Here is a 22,607-nt window from a genome sequence, read left to right as displayed (position 1 = left end):
TATGATGGGATGATATCGATTAATGATTGAAATGGATAACGCGCAACGACGAGAGAGAAGAAATTGATTCTACGAAAATAACGGAAGAGCGGATAACGACTGCATAAGCCTCAAGTGGCTCGCTCTGTGATGGGATATGATCACAACCACATACAAATGATGATAATGTGTTTTCATTTAGCTGGTGTTCTACAAAGCCTTTTGTCTGATTTAAACCACTTTTTGTGTTACCTGGCGATTCTCCTGAGCCTATTAGTTTATTACATGGCGGTTTCCGATCAGCTTTAGTATCTGGAAAATGATGCGCTTGCCAGATGCTCTTCCTTGTAATTTCTAGTACCATCCTACATGCCAATGTTGAGGTTTGTAGCATGGGGAGCTAGCTACTAATTGTTCTGTACAGAGATAGGATCTCGGATATATATAGTAGTTGGTTTCTATAACATATGAGCTATGACACAGCAGTATTCTATATGATCAGCGGTGAATATGAAGCTCTGCGAACTGTGGAGAGCCTTTAATAATAGAGTAAACCACCACCACTTTTGGAGACTGCAGAAGATCCTCGGACCCGGCCGGTCCCCGCCCTCGATAAGCACCGCAAAGGTGGGGAAGCTTCGGTCTGGTCGGGCTGAACATGCTCAGGCTGGTGGCCACCTTGTGCCCTCCTCCCCGGCACTTATGTATTAGCCAGATCCCCACGGACGTGAACACTCATGATGATGACATCAAATCGATTCCAGCGTTTGTTAGCGAAGACCCCAGCGTTGCAGTCGTCCGTGACTAACCGTCGGAGCCAACGAAGGAGAGAAAAGCCCGCCGTCGGTAAGCTCCGATCCATTAGCCTTATCGGCTAGGGACTATATAGTGCTAGTAGCCTGGGCCTTATTTCTATCGCGATACTACTTGATGATTTCACTTACTTTGCTCAAATACTGACAACTTTATTTTCATCTAGCCCAAGGAATCGACCTGATTGCGGTGTGTCTTAGTGGACGTCCTGTTGAATCGTACTAGTGGTTAAGGGAACATCCAATAAATCGGCGGTCGCCACCTCACACATCACCCTCGCCAGCAATGCGGAACTGGCTCCTCCTCTCTGCACACACACTAGCCTAATAACCACAGCTGTTAATGCCGCCAGGGATTGTCCACTATGCTGGCTAGCAGGCACAAAGGCGAAAGCATCGTGGAGTATGAGCGCCAATACCCGGAGGATGTGGACGTCATCCGGGAACGTGAATATCCCTTGCTCAGAGGTAAGTCGCAAGGTTGGCAGCTTCCCTGCGACACGAGAGCTATATGCTTACGATTTGGACTACAACACAGGCACAACATATCTCGACCATGCAGGTACCACGCTCTACGCCAAATCTCTGATCGAATCGTTCTCTCGGGACCTTACGTCGAACCTCTACGGGAACCCTCATTCTATGTCCGCACCCTCACAGCTATCGACCCAACGCGTGGATGATATCCGTCTACGGGCCCTTCGCTTCTTCAACGTCGACCCCGAAGAGTTTGATCTCGTCTTCGTGGCGAACGCCACCGCCGCAATTAAGTTGGTTGCTGATTCTCTCCGCGAGTCAACGCCGCAAGGTTTCTGGTATGGATATCATGTTGACGCGCATACAAGCTTGATCGGGGCGCGTGAGCTTGCGGGTATTGGCAACAGGTGCTTTATGACAGATGCAGAGGTCGAAAGATGGATCTCCGAGTTGGGTACCGAACCGGGGCATGGCCCGCGACTGTTTGCGTATCCTGCACAATCGAATATGAGTGGCCAGCGCTTTCCTCTTGAATGGTGTGAAAGGATACGGAATTCAGCCGAGAATACTTACACTCTTCTTGACGTCGCATCGCTTGTGTCGACATCGCCCCTCGATCTGAGTGATGCTTCCGCCGCACCCGACTTTGCCGTTCTCAGTTTCTACAAAATCTTCGGGTTCCCGGACCTTGGTGCATTGATTGTTCGCAAGAGTGCTGGTCATATCTTCGACAAGCGGAAGTTCTTCGGCGGAGGGACTGTGGATATGGTCTTGACACAGGGAGCGCAATGGCATGCAAAGAAGCAATCATCGATCCACGAACGGCTGGAAGATGGGACTCTTCCGTTTCATAACATAATCGCCTTGGGCTCCGCGTTTGAGACGCACGAGCGCCTTTTCGGCTGTATGGCGAATATTTCCTCACATACGCGCTTCTTAGCAAAGCGCTTACACGATCGCATGACTGCTTTGAGACACCATAACGGAGAGAAAGTCTGTCATGTGTACAGATCACCGCATTCAGATTATGGCGACCCATCTACACAAGGCCCGATTCTTGCATTCAATTTGCGCAGTAGCCAAGGTGCATGGATTGGCAAATCTGAAGTGGAGAAGCTGGCAAGTGTCAGAAATATACAGATCCGATCTGGAACCCTCTGTAACCCAGGAGGCACAGCAGCGAGTCTTGATTGGACTGGGGCAGACATGCTTCGGCACTTCAGCGCAGGGCTGCGTTGCGGAGATGACCACGATATCATGGATGGACGTCCGACTGGGATTTTGAGAGTCAGTCTTGGTGCGATGAGCAATCTGAATGATATCAACAATTTTATGGCTTTCATCGAGGAATTCTACGTCGAGAAAAGTCCGAGTATGTGTGCGTTGGTGCCACCAATGGAAACTAACCTTGCCCAACGGTCTGGCTTTCATGTTGAGAGTCTCTCCGTATACCCAATCAAGAGTTGCGGTGCATTCAAAGTGCCTGACGGCCAACGCTGGGAAATTCGACGGGAGGGATTAGCGTGGGATCGAGAGTGGTGTTTGATTCATCAAGGCACAGGGGCAGCTCTCAACCAGAAGAGGTATCCTCGCATGGCCCTGATACGACCGTTTATCGATCTCAGCCGTGGCGTCCTACGAATCACCTGCGGACCTGTACACTCACCAGACCAGAAGACACTTGAAATTCTTCTGGACCGCGAGAGCACGAGCCTCGTGTCTACTTCATTGTGTCAGAACAGCTCAAAACCTTCTACTGTCTGCGGGGACCAAGTTGTCGTGCAGGCATATTCATCTCCCGCTGTGTCTTCCTTCTTCTCGGACTTCCTTGACGTACCCTGTACACTTGCAAGGTTTCCACCGCAAACTTCTACCAGACTTGCTGAGCCTAGACGCTCTCCTGGTGGTAGGCGATCTCCACTGAGACCGACTATGCCAGGCTCCTTCCCCCAAGATCCGCCGACACCAGAAGCGGAACGGAGTCCCATCCTCTTGTCCAACGAAAGCCCAATCCTCCTCATCTCCCGCTCATCTGTCAACCGTCTGAACGAAACGATTAAAAGCGGTTCCTCGGCTGGCAATGTTCGAAAGAAAGCTGTGGCTGCCGATGTGTTCCGTGCCAACATCGTCGTGGCGGAGGATTTCCCACAACGCGGGAGTGCTGAACGACCGTATATAGAGGACCATTGGGAGTCTCTACGTATTGGGTCCGAATACCTCCAGTTCAACGTGCTTGGATCCTGTCAACGGTGCCAGATGGTTTGTATCGATCAGCTCACCGGGGTGCGCGGCGAAGAACCGTATTCAACGTTGGCCAAGACGCGAAAGAGCGGGAACAAGATTTACTTTGGGCGGCATCTATCTATTTCTTCTTCGGAACATGCGTGGGATAATTATGATAACCCCAAGCCGAGGACTGTGATGGTGGGAGACGTTGTCTCCCCATCATATGGTCATGAGTGATGAATTATGATCCGGTCGTGGACAACATTGGAATGTGTCCGACCCCATATAGATTGGATTAATCATATGAGCGATAATGTATCAAGCGAGGTGAAACCTCAGCAGTTACTCCTCCACATCGAAAGTAGACACCCGAGTGATGTATATTTTGCATTCAACATCTATAGTACCATTCCACGCAAGCATTCAATGTGCGTGATTGGAAAAAAAGCTATTTGTACAATACATATGAGAACAAACTCCCGTGCCGAACCCCGACAATGATCAATCGAAACTCTCACCGAGCCGGATGAGTTCCCAGCCCGGCAAGACATAAGTAAAAAAGAGATGCGACATTATGCAAGCCCCGAATCCATTCGAGGCCAAAGAAACAAATACATCCAACGGCGTAAGCGTTTACCGCTTGGGCCAGCTCTTCCAGCCACGACCGTGACCTCTCTGTAAAAAGCAACCGAGTCAGCATAACCATTCTTCTTTTTCTTTTTCCTATAACCAAGGAAAGCGTAATCCCTTACCTGCTTCCACAACCGGATCATCTCCGGCATCTCCATCATAGCCTTGCGCCTGTCCTCCAGACGAGCCTCCATCGTCCGCTCCCACTTGTGACCCTTGACCTTCTGTCCGATACCAGTACCCTTGATAGCCAGACCACGCTCGTTCCGCCGGGTGTCCTTGAACTCAGTCGACTTGCGTCCCGGAGGCAACAGCGCCTCAACATTGTACTTAATCGCCAGCTTCACCAACTCGGCCTGTCTCCGCAGACCAACCCGGGGACCGGACCACTTGCCCGTGCGGAAGTTCTTGCGAGGCAGGAATGGGTTGGGGTGTTTGGGGTCGGAGTGGAGGAGAGCGCGGGACGGCGAGAACTCTTTAGGATCGGGACGCTTGAAGCCCTTGGCGTCGCGGTTGGGGGTGTAGGGCGAGGGAAGCTCCTCGGTGGCATCGACGGCGGCTGTTTCGGGGGCTTCTGGGCGAGGTGCCACGGCCGCGGAATAGACCTGCGGAGGATAGCGGGCGAAGAAGTTGCGGAGACGCGCGGGGAGCTTGTTGACCAAGCTGGAGGCTTGCGTGGTGGCCATGGTGAGGAGGTACGGTACCACCGTGGACGTGTGGAATTGGAGGGTTGGAGGGATAAGATGCTTCTCCGGACTTGTTCGTTATGATTATTTGATGCAGCGTCGAGAATTGCAGGGACGGCGCTAAGCCTGTTTGGGGACGAGGCTCGGGCTCGGCGAAAAAAGCCAGGGCGGCAGACTCAGGCAGGAAGTCTTGTTAGTGTGGCTGGACTTCACAACGACTCGCTTTCACCTTCCCCCGTGCCGTCCTCCCTCTCCTCTCCTCTCTTCTTCTGGCCGCTTTTCTCTTGCTCTTCCTTCTGGTCGGTCGCTTGGGTTTTGATTTCGATCGCTTGATTACCTCGTCTTTTGTCACGGCGATTCCGTCTCTGTTCTTGTGTCCTACTGCCAACTGCCAACATGGCGGACTATAACTACGGAGGCTCCGAGGAGGAGAATGCGGAGTTGAAGAAGCTGGAAGTTGAGCTGGTATGATGCGACTCTATCCATCTTATATTGGTCGTTAGGGGATTCTAGAGTAGCTTGCTAACCCTGTCTTTGTCCGATAGCTCGACGATCCCGATAACTTTGAAACCTGGGAGAAGCTGGTTCGCGCCGGCGAGGCGCTCGAGGGTGGAATTAACCGCAACTCCAACCCCCAAGCTATCACCACCGTGCGCAATGTTTACGATCGCTTCCTCGCCAAGTTCCCGCTATTGTTTGGATATTGGAAAAAATATGCCGACCTGGAGTTCTCCATCACTGGCACTGAGGCGGCGGACATGGTATGTGGTCTAGGATCTTGATCTTGATCGGGTAACCTGGGTCGCTAATGGTGCTGGACAGGTGTACGAACGCGGTATTGCTAGCATCTCGCCATCGGTGGACCTCTGGACCAACTACTGCTCCTTCAAGGCAGAAACCTCCCACGACGCTGACGTGATCCGAGAGTAAGTATAGTAGAGCTGGTTTCCTTTCCTCCCCTGTAACCGTTACCAACGCAGCACGGACATGGTTGTGATACCGGACCCGCGTGGTGCAAATGCTCGTTTGCCGCAGTCCCCTCGCTGACGGGTGAGATTTCGCCTTACCCGGACTCAACTGGAGTTTACTTCTCACCCATGGCTTCTCCAGGCTGTTTGCTCCCCCCTTGAAGAAAAGTTACAGTTGATTTGAAGCCAAACACCTCCCCTGAACGGACATTAGAATCCAGTTTCTGTGTTCGGTGGCACCTATTCTGCGCTCGAAGCAGACGGGGGAACAGACGTTTTTATCCACAGTTTGACCATCTTAGTCGTTCAATTGTTTGGGCTCGCACTCATTGGGAATCTCATGCTCATGTTTGCTATCCTTGCCATTCCCCTACTTCCCCACCATTCCCCATCTCCCCAGAATGTTGTCAAATGGTGGTATCTCCGGCCCATACTGACATCTCTTGTTCACAGACTGTTTGAACGTGGCGCAAGCAGCGTTGGGCTAGACTTCCTCGCGCATCCCTTCTGGGACAAATACATCGAGTTCGAGGAGCGCGTGGAAGCTTACGATAAGATCTTCGGTATCCTAGGCCGCGTAATTCACATCCCCATGCACCAGTATGCTCGGTACTTCGAAAGATACAGGCAGTTGGCTCAAACCCGCCCGGTGACGGAGTTGGCATCCCCTGAGACCTTGGCCCAGTTCCGTGCGGAGCTCGATGCTGCCGCCGGGCATGTGGCCCCCGGCGCCAAGGCAGAGGCCGAGGTTGAAAGGGACCTACGGTTGCGCGTGGATAGCCATCACCTTGAGATCTTTTCCAAGACCCAAACCGAGACGACGAAACGCTGGACATACGAGTCGGAGATCAAGCGCCCGTACTTCCACGTTACCGAACTCGATGAGGGCCAGCTGACCAACTGGAAGAAGTACCTCGATTTTGAAGAATCCGAGGGATCGTATACCAGGACCCAATTCCTGTACGAGAGATGTCTGGTGACGTGTGCCCACTACGATGAGTTCTGGCAACGCTACGCCAGGTGGATGGCCGGCCAGTCCGGTAAGGAGGAAGAAGTACGGAGCATCTATCAACGTGCAAGCTACTTGTACGTGCCGATCGCCAACCCTGCGACCCGTCTTCAGTACGCATACTTCGAAGAGATGAGCGGCCGTGTGGATGTCGCCAAGGAGATCCACGACGCCATCCTTCTTAACATCCCCAACCATGTCGATACGATAGTGTCTCTGGCGAACATGTCTCGCCGTCATGGCGGCCTCGAGGCGGCCATTGAAGTGTACAAGAGCCAGTTGGATTCCCCCCAATCGGACCTGGCTACGAAGGCGGCGCTGGTTGCAGAATGGGCTCGCCTGCTGTGGAAGATTAAGGGCTCTCCCGAGGACGCCCGCCAAGTTTTCCAGACGAACCAGCAATACTACATGGACAGCCGTCCATTCTGGACTAGCTATCTGAACTTCGAGCTCGACCAGCCCACGAGTGCCCCCACCGAGAACGTTCAGTACGAACGCATCAAGAAAGTGGTTGAGGACATTCGGTCTAATAGCACCCTCCCGGCCCAAGTGGTGAGGGAGCTGGTTCAGATCTACATGGTATACCTGCTCGAACGTGGGACGAAGGATGCCGCGAAGGAGTACATGACTCTGGACCGTGAAGTCCACGGCCCCGCGTCGGTGTCTAAGATGAAGGCTGAGGAAGTGGTGCAGCAGCCCTCCCAGCCTCCTCAGCCTGCCTCCCAGGCGACGCCTGTGGCGGAAATTGCTGTCCCAACTACCCCTCAAGCTAATCCCTACGCGTACTACCAGCAGGCGCCGGTCAACGGTGGCGTCTAAGTCTGATTGGTATGAAGAACGCCTCCGAACCCGCTGGTCCGGAAGCACTTACTCCCGACTTGAATCCTTGTCAAGAGGATGGTATCTATCCCTCTCATGGCCCTCGATGGCTCGTTTATGTAGAACAATAATTTCTTCTGATTTGTGTGCAGTTTCAAGCGACTGGCGTGTTGAGTGAGAGGCGAGAAGGCATCTGTTGCGGGCAGGCTGCCTGCTTCTCGACTGCTCTTCCATGATCTGATGTGATCCGGTTGGGTGGACCTTATGAGTTTGGACACTGTCTCAATTGTATTCTAATGCGTAGGTAGCTTCTCATTCCATGCATGTGTGATTCCACGGTACTGTAGCTCTGATGAGACTCGTTTGTGCTGTAGGGCTGTCGAGGACTGACCCACACGTGACTGCAAGTTCTCACCGCCGTAGAAAGTCCCGCGGCCTGGTCTCTTCTGCGCCTCCGCCGCCGAGCTTCAGGCCCATCTTCTTGCTCCCAGTATTCCCCGCCGCCATGGAAGGTATCGTGACAAACGGCTCCTCCGGAGCGCCTCCTCCCATGCCTCCCCCCGAACCCGTTGAACGCCCTTCTACGCCCCCCCGCCCCCACCAGAGGATTCCGCCGCCCCTCCGCCGCCGCCAGACACGTCCGCGCCTCCACCACCGCCCGAAGACCTCCCTCCTGCACCGCCGCCGGAGACAGAGCCCAAGAAAAAGAAGGTCGGATGGGGCACCAAACGACCCGCAGCGACCCCGCTGAGTGTGGAGGAACTCGTGCGGAAAAAGAGAGAAGCCGATGCTGCAGCGGCGAAGGTATGCTTGTCTCTGCTATTCCCGGGAGGGAAAAGCCCAGGATTGCGCCACCAGCTTGACGAAGATTTTTACGGACTACATGGCTAATACTTTATTCTTTTGCACAGCCAAAATTCTTATCCAAGAAGGAACGTGAGAAGATCGCCTTAGAAAAACGTGCCAAGGAAGTCGAAGCAACCCGCAGATTAAAGTCCGAGAGTGCCTCCAATGGCGACAGAAGTGATACGCTCTCGCCTTCAGTCGGGTCCAACGGACACAATGGCGACTCAAGATTCATTCCCACTGGCCCTCGAGCCATGCGCAACTCAGATGCCCCGACTGCACCGGCAGCGATGCGCCACTCCCAGTCCCATAACAAGAACTACGACATGTCTCCGCCGCCACCCCCGAAATCGATGTCCTTTGGTTTGACGGGTGGAAAGGGAGGCAATCGTGCCGTGGATGATGAAGAAGCAGCGGTCCAAGCGGCCCTGGTGAAACAGAGATATATGGGTGCGGACCAGACGTCCAACTTCTCCGCTAAGAAGAAGCGCAAGAGGACGACGGATCGGAAATTCAACTTCGAGTGGAACGCTGAGGAGGATACTAGTGGCGACTACAACCCACTATATCAGAGTCGACATGAGGCCAACTTCTACGGCCGTGGTCGTCTGGCTGGCTTCGGCGACGATGTCGCAGACTCAGTAGCACAGAAGTACGCGCGCGCTTTGGAAGATCGCGATCGTGAAGCAGGAAGCATCCGCGCCAGAGAGATCCTCGAGATGGAGCGCCGACGCCGAGAAGAAAGCACGCGCAACCAGCTCGACAAGCATTGGAGCGAAAAGAAGCTCGAGCACATGCGCGAGCGCGACTGGCGTATCTTCAAGGAAGACTTCAACATCGCCACCAAGGGCGGCAGCGTCCCCAACCCCATGCGCTCGTGGGACGAGTCCGGCCTCCCCAAGCGTCTCATGGAGCTCATCGGCCGCGTCGGCTACAAGGAGCCCACCCCCATTCAGCGTGCCGCCATCCCCATCGCTATGCAGTCCCGCGACCTCATCGGTGTCGCCGTCACCGGTTCCGGTAAGACGGCGGCCTTCCTCCTCCCCCTCCTCTGCTACATCGCCGAACTCCCGCGCATCGACGAATTCGAATGGCGCAAAAACGATGGCCCTTACGCCATCGTCCTCGCCCCGACCCGTGAATTGGCGCAGCAGATCGAGATCGAAGCCAAGAAATTCACTATCCCGCTTGGGTTCAACGTCGTCAGTATCGTCGGTGGTCACTCCCTCGAAGAACAAGCCTACAGCCTGCGCGACGGCGCCGAAATCATCATCGCCACACCCGGTCGTCTCGTTGACTGCATCGAGCGCCGCATGCTTGTCCTTAGTCAATGTTGCTACGTAATCATGGATGAAGCCGACCGAATGATCGACCTCGGTTTCGAAGAACCCGTCAACAAGATCCTTGACGCCCTCCCCGTCTCCAACGAAAAGCCCGACAGCGAAGAAGCCGAAAACTCCCTCGCCATGAGCCAACACATCGGCAGCAAAGACCGCTACCGCCAAACCATGATGTACACAGCCACCATGCCCACGGCCGTCGAACGCATCGCCCGCAAATACCTCCGCCGCCCAGCCATCGTCACCATCGGCTCCGCCGGCGAAGCCGTCGACACCGTCGAGCAGCGCGTCGAGATGATCGCCGGCGAAGACAAGCGCAAGAAACGTCTCGGCGACATCCTCTCGTCCGGCGAATTCCGTCCCCCGATCATCGTCTTCGTCAACATCAAACGCAACTGTGACGCCATCGCCCGCGAAATCAAACACTGGGGCTTCTCCTCCGTCACCCTGCACGGTAGCAAAACCCAAGACCAGCGTGAAGCCGCGCTTGCTTCAGTCCGCAACGGCTCCACCGACGTCCTGGTCGCCACCGATCTGGCAGGTCGTGGTATCGACGTCCCAGACGTCAGTCTGGTCATTAACTTCAACATGGCCGGCTCTATCGAAAGTTATACCCATCGTATCGGTCGTACCGGTCGTGCCGGGAAGAGTGGTGTCTCTATTACCTTTTTGGGTAATGAGGATACCGAGGTTATGTACGTTTCCCTCCTCCTAGTCCTCTATACCCCTAACCCCCACTCCTCACCTCATCTCATCTCCACATTAAACCCTCTACTCATCCCATCCCACACCATCCATCAACGTCTACTAACACGATTTTTCAAAAAAAAAAAAAACAGGTACGACCTAAAACAAATGCTCATGAAATCCCCCATCTCGCGCGTCCCCGAAGAACTCCGCAAACATGAAGCCGCGCAGTCGAAACCCACCCGCGGATTCCCTAAGAAGAGTAACAATAATAACAATGATGAGGGGGGAGGCTCTGGGTTTGGTGGGAAGGGGGGTTGGTGATTCCTCTTCTTCTTATTTCTTAGTGGTATCAGTATTCTTATTCAAAGGATGGATGGATGGATGGATGGTCTAGGGCTTTGGTTCTCTCTTTCTAGCCATCTATCTATTTAACATCCTTGCCTAAGGAAGAGGAGGGAGAGGAGAAGGGAGGGGAGAACTGCTTAATGCCTGACAATGAACTACGGCGTATGTATCATAGCTATAGCGAGAATCGCATATACTCTCAACGGACACACGGACAAGGACAAGGAAATGATATAAAAATTGTCTGACTTGGAGACTGTTCTTATTATACACACTCCGAACATAGTCGGAGGAATCCAATGGCTTTTGTATCTTTGATGACATTCCTTATCTCGTAAATATCGAGTATGTAAGATCAACTGACGACACAACAAGTCTTCAAGTTGCATTATCAGGTAAGGGTATATACGCGTTTACAGCTTACCGTCGCGGCTGAAGCTGTTAGCCTTAAGCCAAGACTCCACATCAGCCCGGTCACGCTTGACCCAGTTGACCTTCGCCCGGATCGAGTCGAGACTCTGCTCAACCGCACGGTCGAAGCCCTAGACGAGAGTTAGATAAACAAACCAAATAAAAAAGGGGGGGCGGGAGTGGCTTACCTTGGTGTCCTTGCTCTGGAAGAACTCCTGCACATCCTTCAACTGCTGCTCCGTGCTGAAGCTGGCGGTGCTGAGCTGCACCACCGTGCCCAGCATACCGAGAGACGGGGGCAGACGCTTGTAGATGGCATCCCAGTTGTTCTTCAACCACGTCCAACGAGCCTCAATACCCGCGGCGTGGTTGCGGAGCCCACCCAGGGGCATGTAGATGTCCTGGTTCTTGACCTCGTCACCGCTGGCCAAGTCCAGAGTACGCTGGATCAGAGCGGGTTCTTCGGCCGTACCCAGGCAGCGGAGGGCCGTCGTCTTCTCATCCGAAGTGGCACCGTTGCGGAAGCGGTCGAGGACCACATTGTACTCCTTCTCACCACCGTTCTTCAGGACAATGCTGAACACACTGCCACGGATGTTGGGGTGAATGGCGTTCTCGTCACCGGCGGCAAACCGCTCGAACATCTCCTGGGCGGCCTTGACGACGACCGGGTCTTCGGCCATACCCGCACTGCCGAACATGAGCGCCTTGAACTGCTGCAGGACGTGTCCATCCTTGTCCGAGAACTCCCATCCGATCTCGTGCGCCTTGCTGCTGACCAAAGAGCGCTGGAAGGCCTTCAAGGCGTCCTTGGTCGGGGCGTCCTCGAACAGCCATGCCGCGCGCAGAGCACCAATGCGAGTCAGGATCTCGTTCCACACGATAAACTCGGCCTCGCTGTCGAATCCCTTCAGGAGCGACAGCAGACCCGAGGTGCTTTGGTAGCCAGACGAAGCCAAGGCGCCCGCATCGGCAATCATACCGGCACGGTCCTCGACCGACAAAAGTCCACCCTTGGCCGCCTCACCCAGCTTGGTCAGGCGCTCGGGGCTGTACGAGGTGCGGTAGATCGCGGAGTGATCGGCGTTGAGCTTGAAGAAGTCAAGGTCGGGCACCTTGAACTCGCCCTCCCGGCCGGTCAGCATGGTGTCCTCGTCGATGCCGTTCTTGGTACGCAGGCCCAGCATGACGGGGAACAGCGTGGTGTCCTCCTCGGGGCGGACATCACCCGTGCGCAGGAAACGGTTCTGCTTCAGCTGGATAGTGGATGTGCTGGGATTCTCCGACACGGTGACGACGGGGAAACCGACTTTCTTCGTCCAGATGTCCATAACCTCCTCCACGGGCTTTCCGCTGGCATTAGCAAGGGCAGCCCACAGGTCACCGGTCTCGGTGTTTCCGTAAGCGTGCTTCTTGATATAGTTACGCACACCCTGGATGAAGACATCCTCACCCAGGTACTTGGAGATCATGCGAAGGACCGACGAGCCCTTGGAGTAGGAGATGGCATCGAAAATCTGGTTGATCTCATCGGCACGCTTCACAGGCACCTCGATGGGGTGACTGCTCCGCAGCGAATCAAGGGACAGGGCACCCTGCAGGGTGTCGATAACATACGTCTGCCAGACCTTCCATTCGGGGAAGAAGCTGTTGCAAGAGTACCAGGACATCCAGGTAGCGAAGCCCTCGTTGAGCCAAAGGCCGTCCCAGAAGTCCATGGTGACCAGGTTGCCGAACCACTGGTGGGCCAGCTCGTGCTGAACGGTCTCGGCAATACGCTCCTTGCGGGCGGCACCGCTGGTCTTCTCATCCAAGAGCACGTCCACAATACGGTAGGTGATCAGACCCCAGTTCTCCATAGCACCGGCGCTGAAGTCGGGTACGGCAACCATGTCCATCTTGGGCAACGGGAACTCGTTATCGAACGCCTTCTCGTAGAACTCCAGGGTCCGGGCGGCCAAGTCCAGCGAGAAGCGACCGTGCTCAATATCCTGATCCGGGGTAGCATACACGCGGATGGGAACACGGAACGCTTTCGTCTCGATGTAGTTGAGCTGGCCGACAATGAAGGCGAGCAGGTAGGTGGACATGAGCGGGGAGGTGTTGAACTTGACAGCCTTCTTGCCGCCGGCAACCTCGGTCTCGGTAGCAACGTCCATGTTGCTCAGGCATGTCAGGCTCTTGTCTGCAACCAAGGTCACGGTGAACTTGGCCTTCAGGGCGGGCTCGTCGAAGCAGGGGAAGGCCCGGCGGGCGTCGGTAGGCTCCATCTGAGTAGTGGCAATGTACTTGGTCTGGCCATCGGCGGCCTTGTAGGAGGAGCGGTAGAAACCAGCCATGTTGTCGTTCAGCTCTCCGGTGAAGGTGAGCTTCAGCTGGGCGGATGATCCGGCGGGGATGGTGTCGGCGAACTTGATGGTGGCGACCTGCTGTTCCTGGTTGATGGTAACCTCAGGGTTGGAGGCAATCACCGCACCCTGAGCAGACACGACGGCATTGTGAATCTTGATCTCGTTGGAATTGAGGGAGATGGAGGTAGTATCTTCGGCAACGTCGAGACTATCCAGACAGTGAGCTTCCCAACGGGGACGAGGGTATACCAACTCGCATCATGGGGGAACATACTCAATGGTGACGGTACCGTCGTAGGTGAAAGATTCGAAGTGGGGTTCGAGGGTCAGGTCATAGTGGACGGGCTTGACGTTGGTGGGCAGGACCTCACGACCGTGAGTGATGTTGGTCGAGCCCGACACCTCTCCGCGACGAGCACCACACATTCTGCGATAGGAACAATAACGTTTGGAAGCTTGGGAGAGGGGAGAACGGCGAAGGGGAGATCGATGGGAGGAGGGAGAGGGAGAGGGAGAGGATGAGGATGTAGCAGAAGAGATGAGAGAAGAGGGAGGGGCAGTAGATAAGGCAACAGAGGTGGAGGAGAAAGCAGAGGCAGAAGAGGAGGAAGAGGAGGAGGGGCGGGGAAGAGCAACAGCAGCCAGCCGGTGGAGGGGAGATCGGGCAAGCAGCGCTCTACTGCTGCTGGCTGAGCTCCGACCCAGCGGTACCCGTGCGGAGGTAAAACGACGCATGAATCCCAACCTTGAGTCAACTCAACACGAGAACAATCCCCACCCAGATAACAAAGGAGCCCGGAAAACCAAAGAACCCCGGGTTGAACACGAATGAGAGGCCGCAATTGAGGATGAATAGCAATCTCACACCTCGCTGATGAGTCAAAGCAACAGGACAACAATGCAACAATGCAAAAAGCTTCGGTCAGGAAAAGTCGAGGCCGCGGGAGTCCCGACGGTCGCCCGCCTCGAACGGGCAGGCGGTAGGCCCGCCCGGATTCGATGACTAACAAAACACAGTCATGCCCCTTACCTAATGGGGCAATCAGCTCCCCTGTCGGCACTTTCCCCAATCAGGAAATGAGGGCTTGACGGGCAGGGGTTCTCCGCATCACATGACGCCCATCTTTTCCCTTTTTCTTTTCCCGTTTCCCTTTCCTGTTTCATTCATTCATTCTTCACGCAAGTGTTCTCACTGCAATCGGTGCCAGATCCTCGTTTCGGGGTGTATTATGTATGGCATTGGCTGTCGAGCTGCCCTCCGGGGTGGTACTTGCAAGACGGTGCACCAGCCAGTTTGAGGGGCTCATGAATGGAGCTACGTGCTTCCCCGGTGAATGGGCTTCCATAGAGGGCTGGGACATTCCCTAATCTACATCTCTAACTTAGTTATTTAATCCAATACGATAATAAAATGAATGATATGAGCAATATGCGGTCGATTGTTGAAAGTAGGTCTATCACAGAGGTATCTCCTAGAAGACGCAGATGGTATAGATACAGTAAACCGGTCGCTCCAAAAAAAAATCAGCACAATCCCTTCCCTCCCCCGAAACTCCGCATGAATGCTAGCCGTTAGTAGTGTAAACATTATGATTAGTATGCCATATGGGGCATTGATGTTGAATCTTTCGTCATCATAATAAAGAACGAAGGTGCAGGGTGACCCTGCTAGATGGGTGGTGTCGGGGCTTCCGCCCTAAGACTGCTGCTGCTGCTGCTGCTGCTCGGCTTGTTCAAGTGGCATCCGCGTGAAGACACTTCTGGACCAGCCATCGGCGTCAATCACGGTTTCCTTGACGAGGATGTAGCGGCCGAAGCGAGGCATCAGCACCGCCCACACCAGGTAGTACACGGCGCCGAGCGCAAAGATGCCAAGCGCGACGACGCAGTGCAGGTAGTAGGGCAGGTCGTTGTAGACACTCTGGCCGGCGCTGGGTGGGACATAGGGAGCCACGACCAGGTAGATGTTGGACAGGCAAAAGAAGATGGTGACGGGCAACGTCGCCCGGATTCCAGGAGCCCAGTCCGGGAAGTTCTTCGCCTTGGTTACGTAGATGTAGACAAGTCCGCCGGACACGAACACGTTGACGATGGAAAGTGGGTAGGTGATGAGGCTGTTCGCGACCAGTCAGCTTGGACCCCTAGGCAGCGACGGAGGAATGGGAAACTTACTTGACCAGGAAGTTATAGGCATCTCCTGGGGGAGGAGCCAACATGATGATGACAGACACGACCCAGTGCTCGAAGAGGCCAGCAGCGGGAGAGTTGAACGGCCGGTTGCTGGCCCAGATCTTCGACAAGGGAAGGACACCTTCACGACCCAGGGCTTGGACAACTGCAATAACATTAGCTTCTGAACCTTCACACGTCTGATGAAAGACTACATACTTCGTCCCTGAGAGAAGATCACAGACAGAACGTTTCCAAACGCCGACAGGGCCACAAAGACCGACATGACCTTCTCCGCCCGCGAGCCAAACATGTTGCCGAAGAAAGTGGCAGCGACAGTCTGACCAGAGGACAGGAACTGCTCCTTGGGCACCGCAGCAAAGTACGCGATGTTGCACAGCATGTACAGGATTCCGACAGAGCAGATGGCGATCGGGGCAGCGATCTTCAGGGTGCGGGTCGGGTTCTTCGTCTCGCTCAGGGCCTGCGACAGGTTAGTGATTGTCAGGTACCAGATGCGTCAATATAACATACATAGTTGGCATTCGAGTACCCAATGAAGGACCAAATGACATTGTACAAGGCCATGACAATACCATATCCAGTGTCGGTGGTGCCTTCGAAGGCGTTGGTGAAGTTGTGAGGAGGATCAATCTTCATATGACCGCCCAGAGCCACCCATCCAGCAACGACGACAAAGACAATGATAACGAGCTTGACAACACCCAAGAAGTTCTGGAGCATGAGACCCCACTTCACAGCGAAAGAGTGGATAAGAAAGGCGGCAGTGATGCAAGCCAAACCGATACCACGCTGGTTCCAGCGGCCAACTTCGACGTCGGCAGCATTGAGGATATACTCGCCAAAGACGACACTGTTGCTAGCAGCCCAGCCCAGCAGCACAGCATAGGCAGCGTACATGGCAGTGACCAGGAACCGGGGCTTCCGGAAGACATATTCAAGATAGTTCTTTTCTCCACCGTTCCTACGCGCCATTAGCCCAATCCCTGACATCATCGATGATCAAGAGTTAAACATACTTGGGAATCGCAGTACCCCATTCCAGGTAGACAGCAGTACCGGCCATGGCGATCAAGGTACCGATCACCCACATGATCAGGGACAGGCCGACACTGCCGGACAAGGACAGGATCGTACTGGGGGTGGCGAAGATACCGGTTCCGATGACACGGTTGAAGATCAAGAAGGAGGCACTGATGACACCGATTTGGCGACGGTCATCTGGGGTTGCCTCGAAGACATTGCCCTCATCTGGAGTCCAACTGTTAGTTCGCGGTCTTCCTTGGCCAACCACACCAGGTCAGACGATCACACATACACAATCCAGACACGCCATCCGTTCTGCGGGGGCCCTCTTCGACAGCCTTCGTGTCGGGGAGGACGCCCTTCTGATAGCCAGACTCAACAGCTGCGTCAGCCATCTTGTTGTAGTAGGAAAAACGCTAGTTACGGTCTAAAGCCAACCGTCTAGACGTGGAGACCCAAAGGGAGCTATATAGCGCTGGGAGACACCTAAAGTAGTGAGACTGAGCGGCTACCACCGGAGGCAAGACCGTAAGATGCGATGATGTGCTGTAGCTAAATGTGATGCAATCCAAGGCGACTAGGTTAGCGACACGTTTGAACACGAGGGATTCCCTGTAAGGCTAGGCGGCTAGGCCAAGGAACGTTAAGGGTGGGTGGGAGGATATTAAAAAAATTCAGAGAGAAGGATGTTAGGGCAAGTGTGTCATAGTTCGATCACGGAAGTATACAAGTCGAGCGCCCTAGACCGAGATGAATGCCCAGAAAAAGGTTCTAGAAAAATAGAACGGTCAAGCAAAGCACCAGGAGAGAAAGGAAAGACAAGTCCGTCGATGGCGACAGTTCCCAGAAGAAGAATGGACATGACAGCGGCCATGTGGTCGACCGCCACGGCGCGTTTCGAGGCCCCCGTCGGGATGAGGCAAAAAAAAGGCCCGGCAAGAGGAAAGGGAAAAAAAAAAAAAAACTCGACGTCGGAGCGGAACCCGAGAGGGAAGCTCTCCACCCCGACCAGCGCGGCAAACCGCTGAGAACCGCTGAGAGAGTTCCTATGACACACCAGAATCAATCACGCAATTTAGACCCTGTCCTTGCGAGGCTCACGCAGTTTAGGTTAGGTAAAGTTAAGCCAGCCCGGCATCCAGATCAACGCCTCCGCCGTGGGTCGGGCTCTAAATGCCAGCAATCATCAATCCGCCCGGTGGGCGAAACTTGCCAAGAATTTGCGTGCGATTATGTTGTATGTACAGTACAGCTGCGTCTGACTCGCAGTATCTGCATCCAGAAGTTCCATCCAGCCATCCATCCAGCCATCCATCCCTACCCACCAGACTCCCTAGAATCCCATGCCATCATCATCAGTCGTATCCAAGGTCGCTGGCAATTTGTGTACCTCTTCCCCAGCTCAAACGCCGATTCAGACCACACGCCCAACAAGCAGTGAAAACATGGAACCAGAGTAAAAACAAACAATACCAAACCACTCGCGTATCAATGCGTATATGAGAACCCAGAAGAGAAAAGGAAATAAAGTGTAGTAATTTGTTGAGAAGGGAACAAAAAAAGAATAGAAGAAGAAGAAGAAGAAGAAGAAGAAGAAGAAGAAGAAGCAGCAGCCCGCGCGGGTCGTAGTCCAGATGCATCTGTCTGCATTAGCAACTCCGACCAAAGTCGGGCATCAGATATACGCGAACAAATGCAGAAGAAAAGAGCAGAACGCTAGGAACAGATGGAGCATGAGCCTGCATGCTTATAGGTAGATAATGGCCAACGTCTTATTTCGGAGGGGTTGCGCCCAGATTCGACGGCGGCATTTTGCCTGGTCCACTGGACGGGGGCGTGTAGCGCTTCGAAAGCCGGGCCAGTTTCTGACGCAGCACCGCCAGGCGATTCCGCATACTGGAGACCACTGTGTGGTGCGTTAGCGCGTCGTGACGTGCATGGAGCGGGGGCGACTTACGCTTAACCATCACTTGGCGGTCCTCCGCCTGGACTCCATCCAACATAATCTTGTCGTTGTCCCTCCGGGAATCGCCTCTATCAGCGCCGCTACTTTGACCTGGCCGTGGCAGTTCTTCGTCTTCCAGTACGGCCTCTAGCATCCGGATCGCCGTGACATACGCTATCTCACACCCGGCTAGATCCTCCCCGGTGAGTTCATTGATCGCTGCGGCGCGGCTCATTTCCAATGCGCGATCATACATCAACTTCTCTGCGGTCACGCCGGGGCTAACAACAACATCTGTAGATGCACCGGAGCCTACGGACGACCCGATCGAAAGATTGCTGGGGTGACTAGGGTGATCTGGTGGCAATCGTTTCTGCCCTTCAACCAACTTGAGGCGGACAAACTCCGCTTTCTCTAGCACCTCGTTGAATCGATTGCGCACCCACTGGACGACATTGTTGATCCGATTGCTTGCGACATCAGCTCGGCTGACTGCCGACTCACCGAAAGCCTCTCCCCGGTTCCTGCGGGTCCACCATGCACCGGCAATGTCCATCGACTTGGCCAGGAGGGCCAGGGCCTTAACATAAAGTACCAACGCTTCCTCGGATAAGGTCACGATGGCATCGACCGTGAGCCCACCGTCGGTCGAATCAACGACGTCCGGCATGGGCTTTCCCGAAGGGTCGGTTTGAACCGATGGTGCCAATGGAATCAGCTGCTTATATTTCACTTCAGCAAACCCATACACCACATCACTGCGGGTCGCACACTCCTCCAGCTCATGAACCGTCTTGCTGTCTTCGTCCAGGGTTGCACTGGGCCTGGACCCATCAGTAAGGACGATCAAGCTAGCTTGTGCACTAGGATAGGCCGGGAATGGGTTGTAAGCCAACGGAGGCGAGCGTCCGCCTTTTGTGATGGTCATGGGTGGGGAGAAACTCATTCCGAACAGACGTCCACTGGCCATATTGAGGGCCTTTGAAATCGCCGATGTGGCCGACGTAGGGCTCTGTCCATACCGACGCTCGTAGGAATGTTGACGAACGTGTGCCGAATCCGCACGAGACCGCCCCGAAATTATTTGCATAGCTTTACTAGGAGAGGCTTGGGGCGACGACGCATTGGCTGTTGGTGTGCCCGGGCGACGAGAAACTGCGCCTGCTTGAGCACCTTGCATCCGAGGGTTATATGCCATCTCGTCGGCGAAGGCGTTCACCTCCACCGCACGCTTCTCTACAAGCACGTAGTCTCTCTCAAATGCCACTTCTTGTGCAGCATTCTCCCTCGCATCCTTGGCCTTATCCACAGGCTTATCGGTCTGAGGAACTCCCGAAGAAGCCGTACGACTCCGTAGTCGGTCTGTGGTGGTGGTCGTCGTGGGAGCACGGTCGACAAGCTCCTGGCGAGCTGGGGCCGTTGCAAGAGACACTGGACTCGGCCTTGTCGGGTAGGAAGCTGGTGGCGTTGGCACCTTTGAGGTAGAAAGAGGCCGATCACCACTCCCAGTCCTCCGCATAGGCGTTGGAGGAGTCTCTGGTCGAGGGCTTTGTGTCAACGCCCGTTGAGCAACCGGATGCGGCAACGGCTCGCCCCGACCCCCCACATATGGCACGTCTCTTTCCCTGATAGTTGCCGTGGGAGTGCTACGCCCAGTCCGAGACGCGGGCCGAGATGTCGGTTGCGCAGCCATTGGATCAACAGAAGAACGCCGACGCGAGGGACTGTCGTCGGCCAGCAGACCAGGGATCGGTCCTGTAATAATGCCATTCTCGAAGAAATCTGAAAAACTCAGTCGTTCCACCGGATTTCGCTTCAAGAGCGCTCTGATAAGCGCCTTGATCTCGTCCGATGCAGGGTTCTCTTCAGGAAACTTGATCCTGTCTTCGCCTTTTTCGATCTTGCGGAGTAGCTCGACATGATTGCTCGCACGAAAAGGGGGTTTTCCCACTACCATCTCGTAGAGTACCGTGCCTACAGACCAAAGGTCTACCTTGGCATCGTATTTCTCGTACCGCAGAATCTCGGGGGCCATGTACAAAGGTGAACCGCACAAGGTTTCCGCAAGAGCGGTGGACGGGAGAGAACGGGCGAAGCCGAAGTCAGCAATCTTAAGCATAGGCAGCGACTCTAGCCCCGTTGTAGGGCTAAAAGAGTCTTCGCTGCCTCTGAAGGGAACAACCTGGGCCATTCCACTCCGGTAGGATGAAGGCGAGGGACATAGTAGCAGATTCTGTGGTTTGATATCACGATGAATAAGGTTCCGGTCCCGAAGAAATTTGAGTGCACTCGAAAGTTGTTTCAAAAAATGGCGGACGACGACTTCACTGAGAGCACCACCACGAGGGTTGGGATACTTGGAGATCATATCCCGTGTATATCGGTGATCCGCAAGGCTATCGCGCCGTTTGATAAAAAGGGATAGATCCCCCAGGGCACAGTATTCCATCACCAGATGGATATGAGATGTTGTCTCGTGACAGTCTATGAGAGCAACGATATGGGGATGATAAAGCCCTTTGAGGATGTGGATTTCGGACGAAAGGTTATCCTTTAGCTTCTTGTTAAGCTTGGACATGTTGACCGATTTGATTGCCACATAAGTGCGTGTTTTCTAAAGGATAATCCATCCTCGTTAGCCCTAATAACTTCTATTCGGGGAGCCCAGCCGGTAACAGGCATGGTTCCCTGGGGAGAATCAAAAAGGGGAATGGGTTCCGAACTCACCGTATGAACACCCTGATAGACGGTGGCAAAGCTCCCTCGACCGATCTCATCCAGTCGGGTGTAATGGCCAATGGGCATCTCGGGACGAGCGTCCTCCCTGGACCTTCTAGAGTGATGTGCAGATGCCATGACTGCAGCCAGGCGATGAGGGCTCTATGAAGACCAACCACGCCCCGTCAACCACACACTACCTCAACAGCAGCAGCAACAACGTCGAATGATGGACGAGTCCCATCAGGGGAGAGAAAGACAGGACCGAAGAGGCAGGCGATGGAAGAATAGATGGGGACCGATGATAAAGCAGGACGGAGGTAGGAAACAGGAAGAGGAGGGCGTCGGAGCTAGAGGGAGAGGTAAGGAGGGCTGGACTGCGTGGCAGAGGCCCGGACAGCAGACGGGGCAAGAGGAAGGGTCGGTCCAGAGCGTAGGGTAGGGGACCAGAAAAGGGTGCGCAGCACACCTACAGTCGGCGTAAGTAGGCAGGAGAGCGGTGAGGCGGAAACGGGGGCTTGTATGATAGGATGATGGAGGAGGGCGACAGGGATCCCAGGAGGATGACGACCAAAGCGTGGGACTAAGTATAGAGAGGATCGGGGGATCGACGATAAGGTATGAATCACCCAACAAGGGTCGAAATGGATGGTAAAGGAGGAAAGAAGAAGGAAAAGAAAAGGACGCGGACGTCGACAGGGGAGGAGGGAGCAGAGAGGGAGCCGGCCCAAGAATGGAAGCGTGAAGGATGATGTGATGGGGAGCAGGAAAGGCGGGAAGCAGCTGGACCCAGGGATCCTCGACGATGCCGTTTCTCTGGGGGAGGAGAGACTAGTAGAGAGAGCGTGACCGGCGATAACGATCGATGGCGGATGATTGAATGATTGAATGACCGGGTCTCAAGGCGGTCAGGAGAGCGGCGTTGGATGGGGCGTGGAATGGGCGATGACCGCAACCAATTCATGGGTCACTGGTAGGTACACAGTAGTAGTACTCACGGTGACTAAGCCAGTGGAGATCTGGCAACAGGCACCAGTTCAACTTCTCAGTTCTCTACATCGAACCTAAAGATAGCAGATGACAAAAAACAAAGAAAATGAAGATGAAGATAGATAAGCAAGGGGAAACAAAGTACAAAA

At 54.4% G+C, this 22,607-nt stretch overlaps 6 protein-coding genes across 6 annotated transcripts; 2 read left to right on the top strand and 4 right to left on the bottom strand.

The window, feature by feature from the left end:
* The first annotated feature begins 913 nt into the window (after nucleotides 1-913).
* hxB (putative molybdenum cofactor sulfurase protein (HxB)) lies at nucleotides 914-3,821 on the top strand. The gene is made up of 2 exons (XM_025609010.1): nucleotides 914-1,259; nucleotides 1,330-3,821. Exons 1-2 carry the CDS (start codon nucleotides 1,157-1,159, stop codon nucleotides 3,729-3,731), a joined length of 2,505 nt encoding a protein of 834 aa, XP_025470225.1. The 5' UTR covers nucleotides 914-1,156; the 3' UTR covers nucleotides 3,732-3,821.
* Nucleotides 3,822-3,862: 41 nt separating this feature from the next.
* BO94DRAFT_486570 (mitochondrial 54S ribosomal protein mL59) lies at nucleotides 3,863-4,875 on the bottom strand. Its single transcript, XM_025609009.1, has 2 exons — nucleotides 4,247-4,875; nucleotides 3,863-4,169 (listed from the first exon to the last, which is right to left on the bottom strand). Exons 1-2 carry the CDS (start codon nucleotides 4,808-4,810, stop codon nucleotides 4,128-4,130), a joined length of 606 nt encoding a protein of 201 aa, XP_025470224.1. The 5' UTR covers nucleotides 4,811-4,875; the 3' UTR covers nucleotides 3,863-4,127.
* Nucleotides 4,876-5,032: 157 nt separating this feature from the next.
* On the top strand, nucleotides 5,033-10,803 carry prp28 (mRNA splicing protein PRP28; the record flags this gene model as incomplete). The annotated part of the gene is made up of 9 exons (XM_025614382.1): nucleotides 5,033-5,275; nucleotides 5,356-5,571; nucleotides 5,633-5,736; nucleotides 6,232-7,600; nucleotides 7,759-7,801; nucleotides 8,098-8,174; nucleotides 8,213-8,410; nucleotides 8,518-10,487; nucleotides 10,632-10,803. The coding sequence occupies exons 1-9, from the start codon at nucleotides 5,207-5,209 to the stop codon at nucleotides 10,801-10,803; spliced, it is 4,218 nt and encodes a 1,405-aa protein (XP_025470223.1). The 5' UTR covers nucleotides 5,033-5,206.
* A 437-nt stretch (nucleotides 10,804-11,240) lies between these two features.
* Nucleotides 11,241-14,015, bottom strand: BO94DRAFT_459501 (M1 family metallopeptidase; the record flags this gene model as incomplete). The annotated part of the gene is made up of 3 exons (XM_025607844.1): nucleotides 11,241-11,369; nucleotides 11,427-13,797; nucleotides 13,864-14,015. The coding sequence occupies 3 exons, from the start codon at nucleotides 14,013-14,015 to the stop codon at nucleotides 11,241-11,243; spliced, it is 2,652 nt and encodes an 883-aa protein (XP_025470222.1).
* Nucleotides 14,016-15,285: 1,270 nt separating this feature from the next.
* BO94DRAFT_582842 (high affinity methionine permease) lies at nucleotides 15,286-17,200 on the bottom strand (the record flags this gene model as incomplete). Its single annotated transcript, XM_025615505.1, has 6 exons — nucleotides 15,286-15,703; nucleotides 15,762-15,924; nucleotides 15,978-16,242; nucleotides 16,293-16,743; nucleotides 16,799-17,030; nucleotides 17,098-17,200. The coding sequence occupies 6 exons, from the start codon at nucleotides 17,198-17,200 to the stop codon at nucleotides 15,286-15,288; spliced, it is 1,632 nt and encodes a 543-aa protein (XP_025470221.1).
* A 1,211-nt stretch (nucleotides 17,201-18,411) lies between these two features.
* atg1 (serine/threonine protein kinase ATG1) lies at nucleotides 18,412-21,849 on the bottom strand. Its single transcript, XM_025607050.1, has 3 exons — nucleotides 21,478-21,849; nucleotides 18,763-21,364; nucleotides 18,412-18,711 (listed from the first exon to the last, which is right to left on the bottom strand). Exons 1-3 carry the CDS (start codon nucleotides 21,604-21,606, stop codon nucleotides 18,578-18,580), a joined length of 2,865 nt encoding a protein of 954 aa, XP_025470220.1. The 5' UTR covers nucleotides 21,607-21,849; the 3' UTR covers nucleotides 18,412-18,577.
* Between the last annotated feature and the right edge of the window lie 758 nt (nucleotides 21,850-22,607).

The sequence above is a fragment of the Aspergillus sclerotioniger genome (genome assembly GCF_003184525.1).
Source record: "Aspergillus sclerotioniger CBS 115572 chromosome Unknown BO94scaffold_6, whole genome shotgun sequence".
Taxonomy (NCBI): Eukaryota; Fungi; Ascomycota; class Eurotiomycetes; order Eurotiales; family Aspergillaceae; genus Aspergillus; species Aspergillus sclerotioniger.
This window is presented reverse-complemented; position numbering and strand designations above follow the sequence as displayed.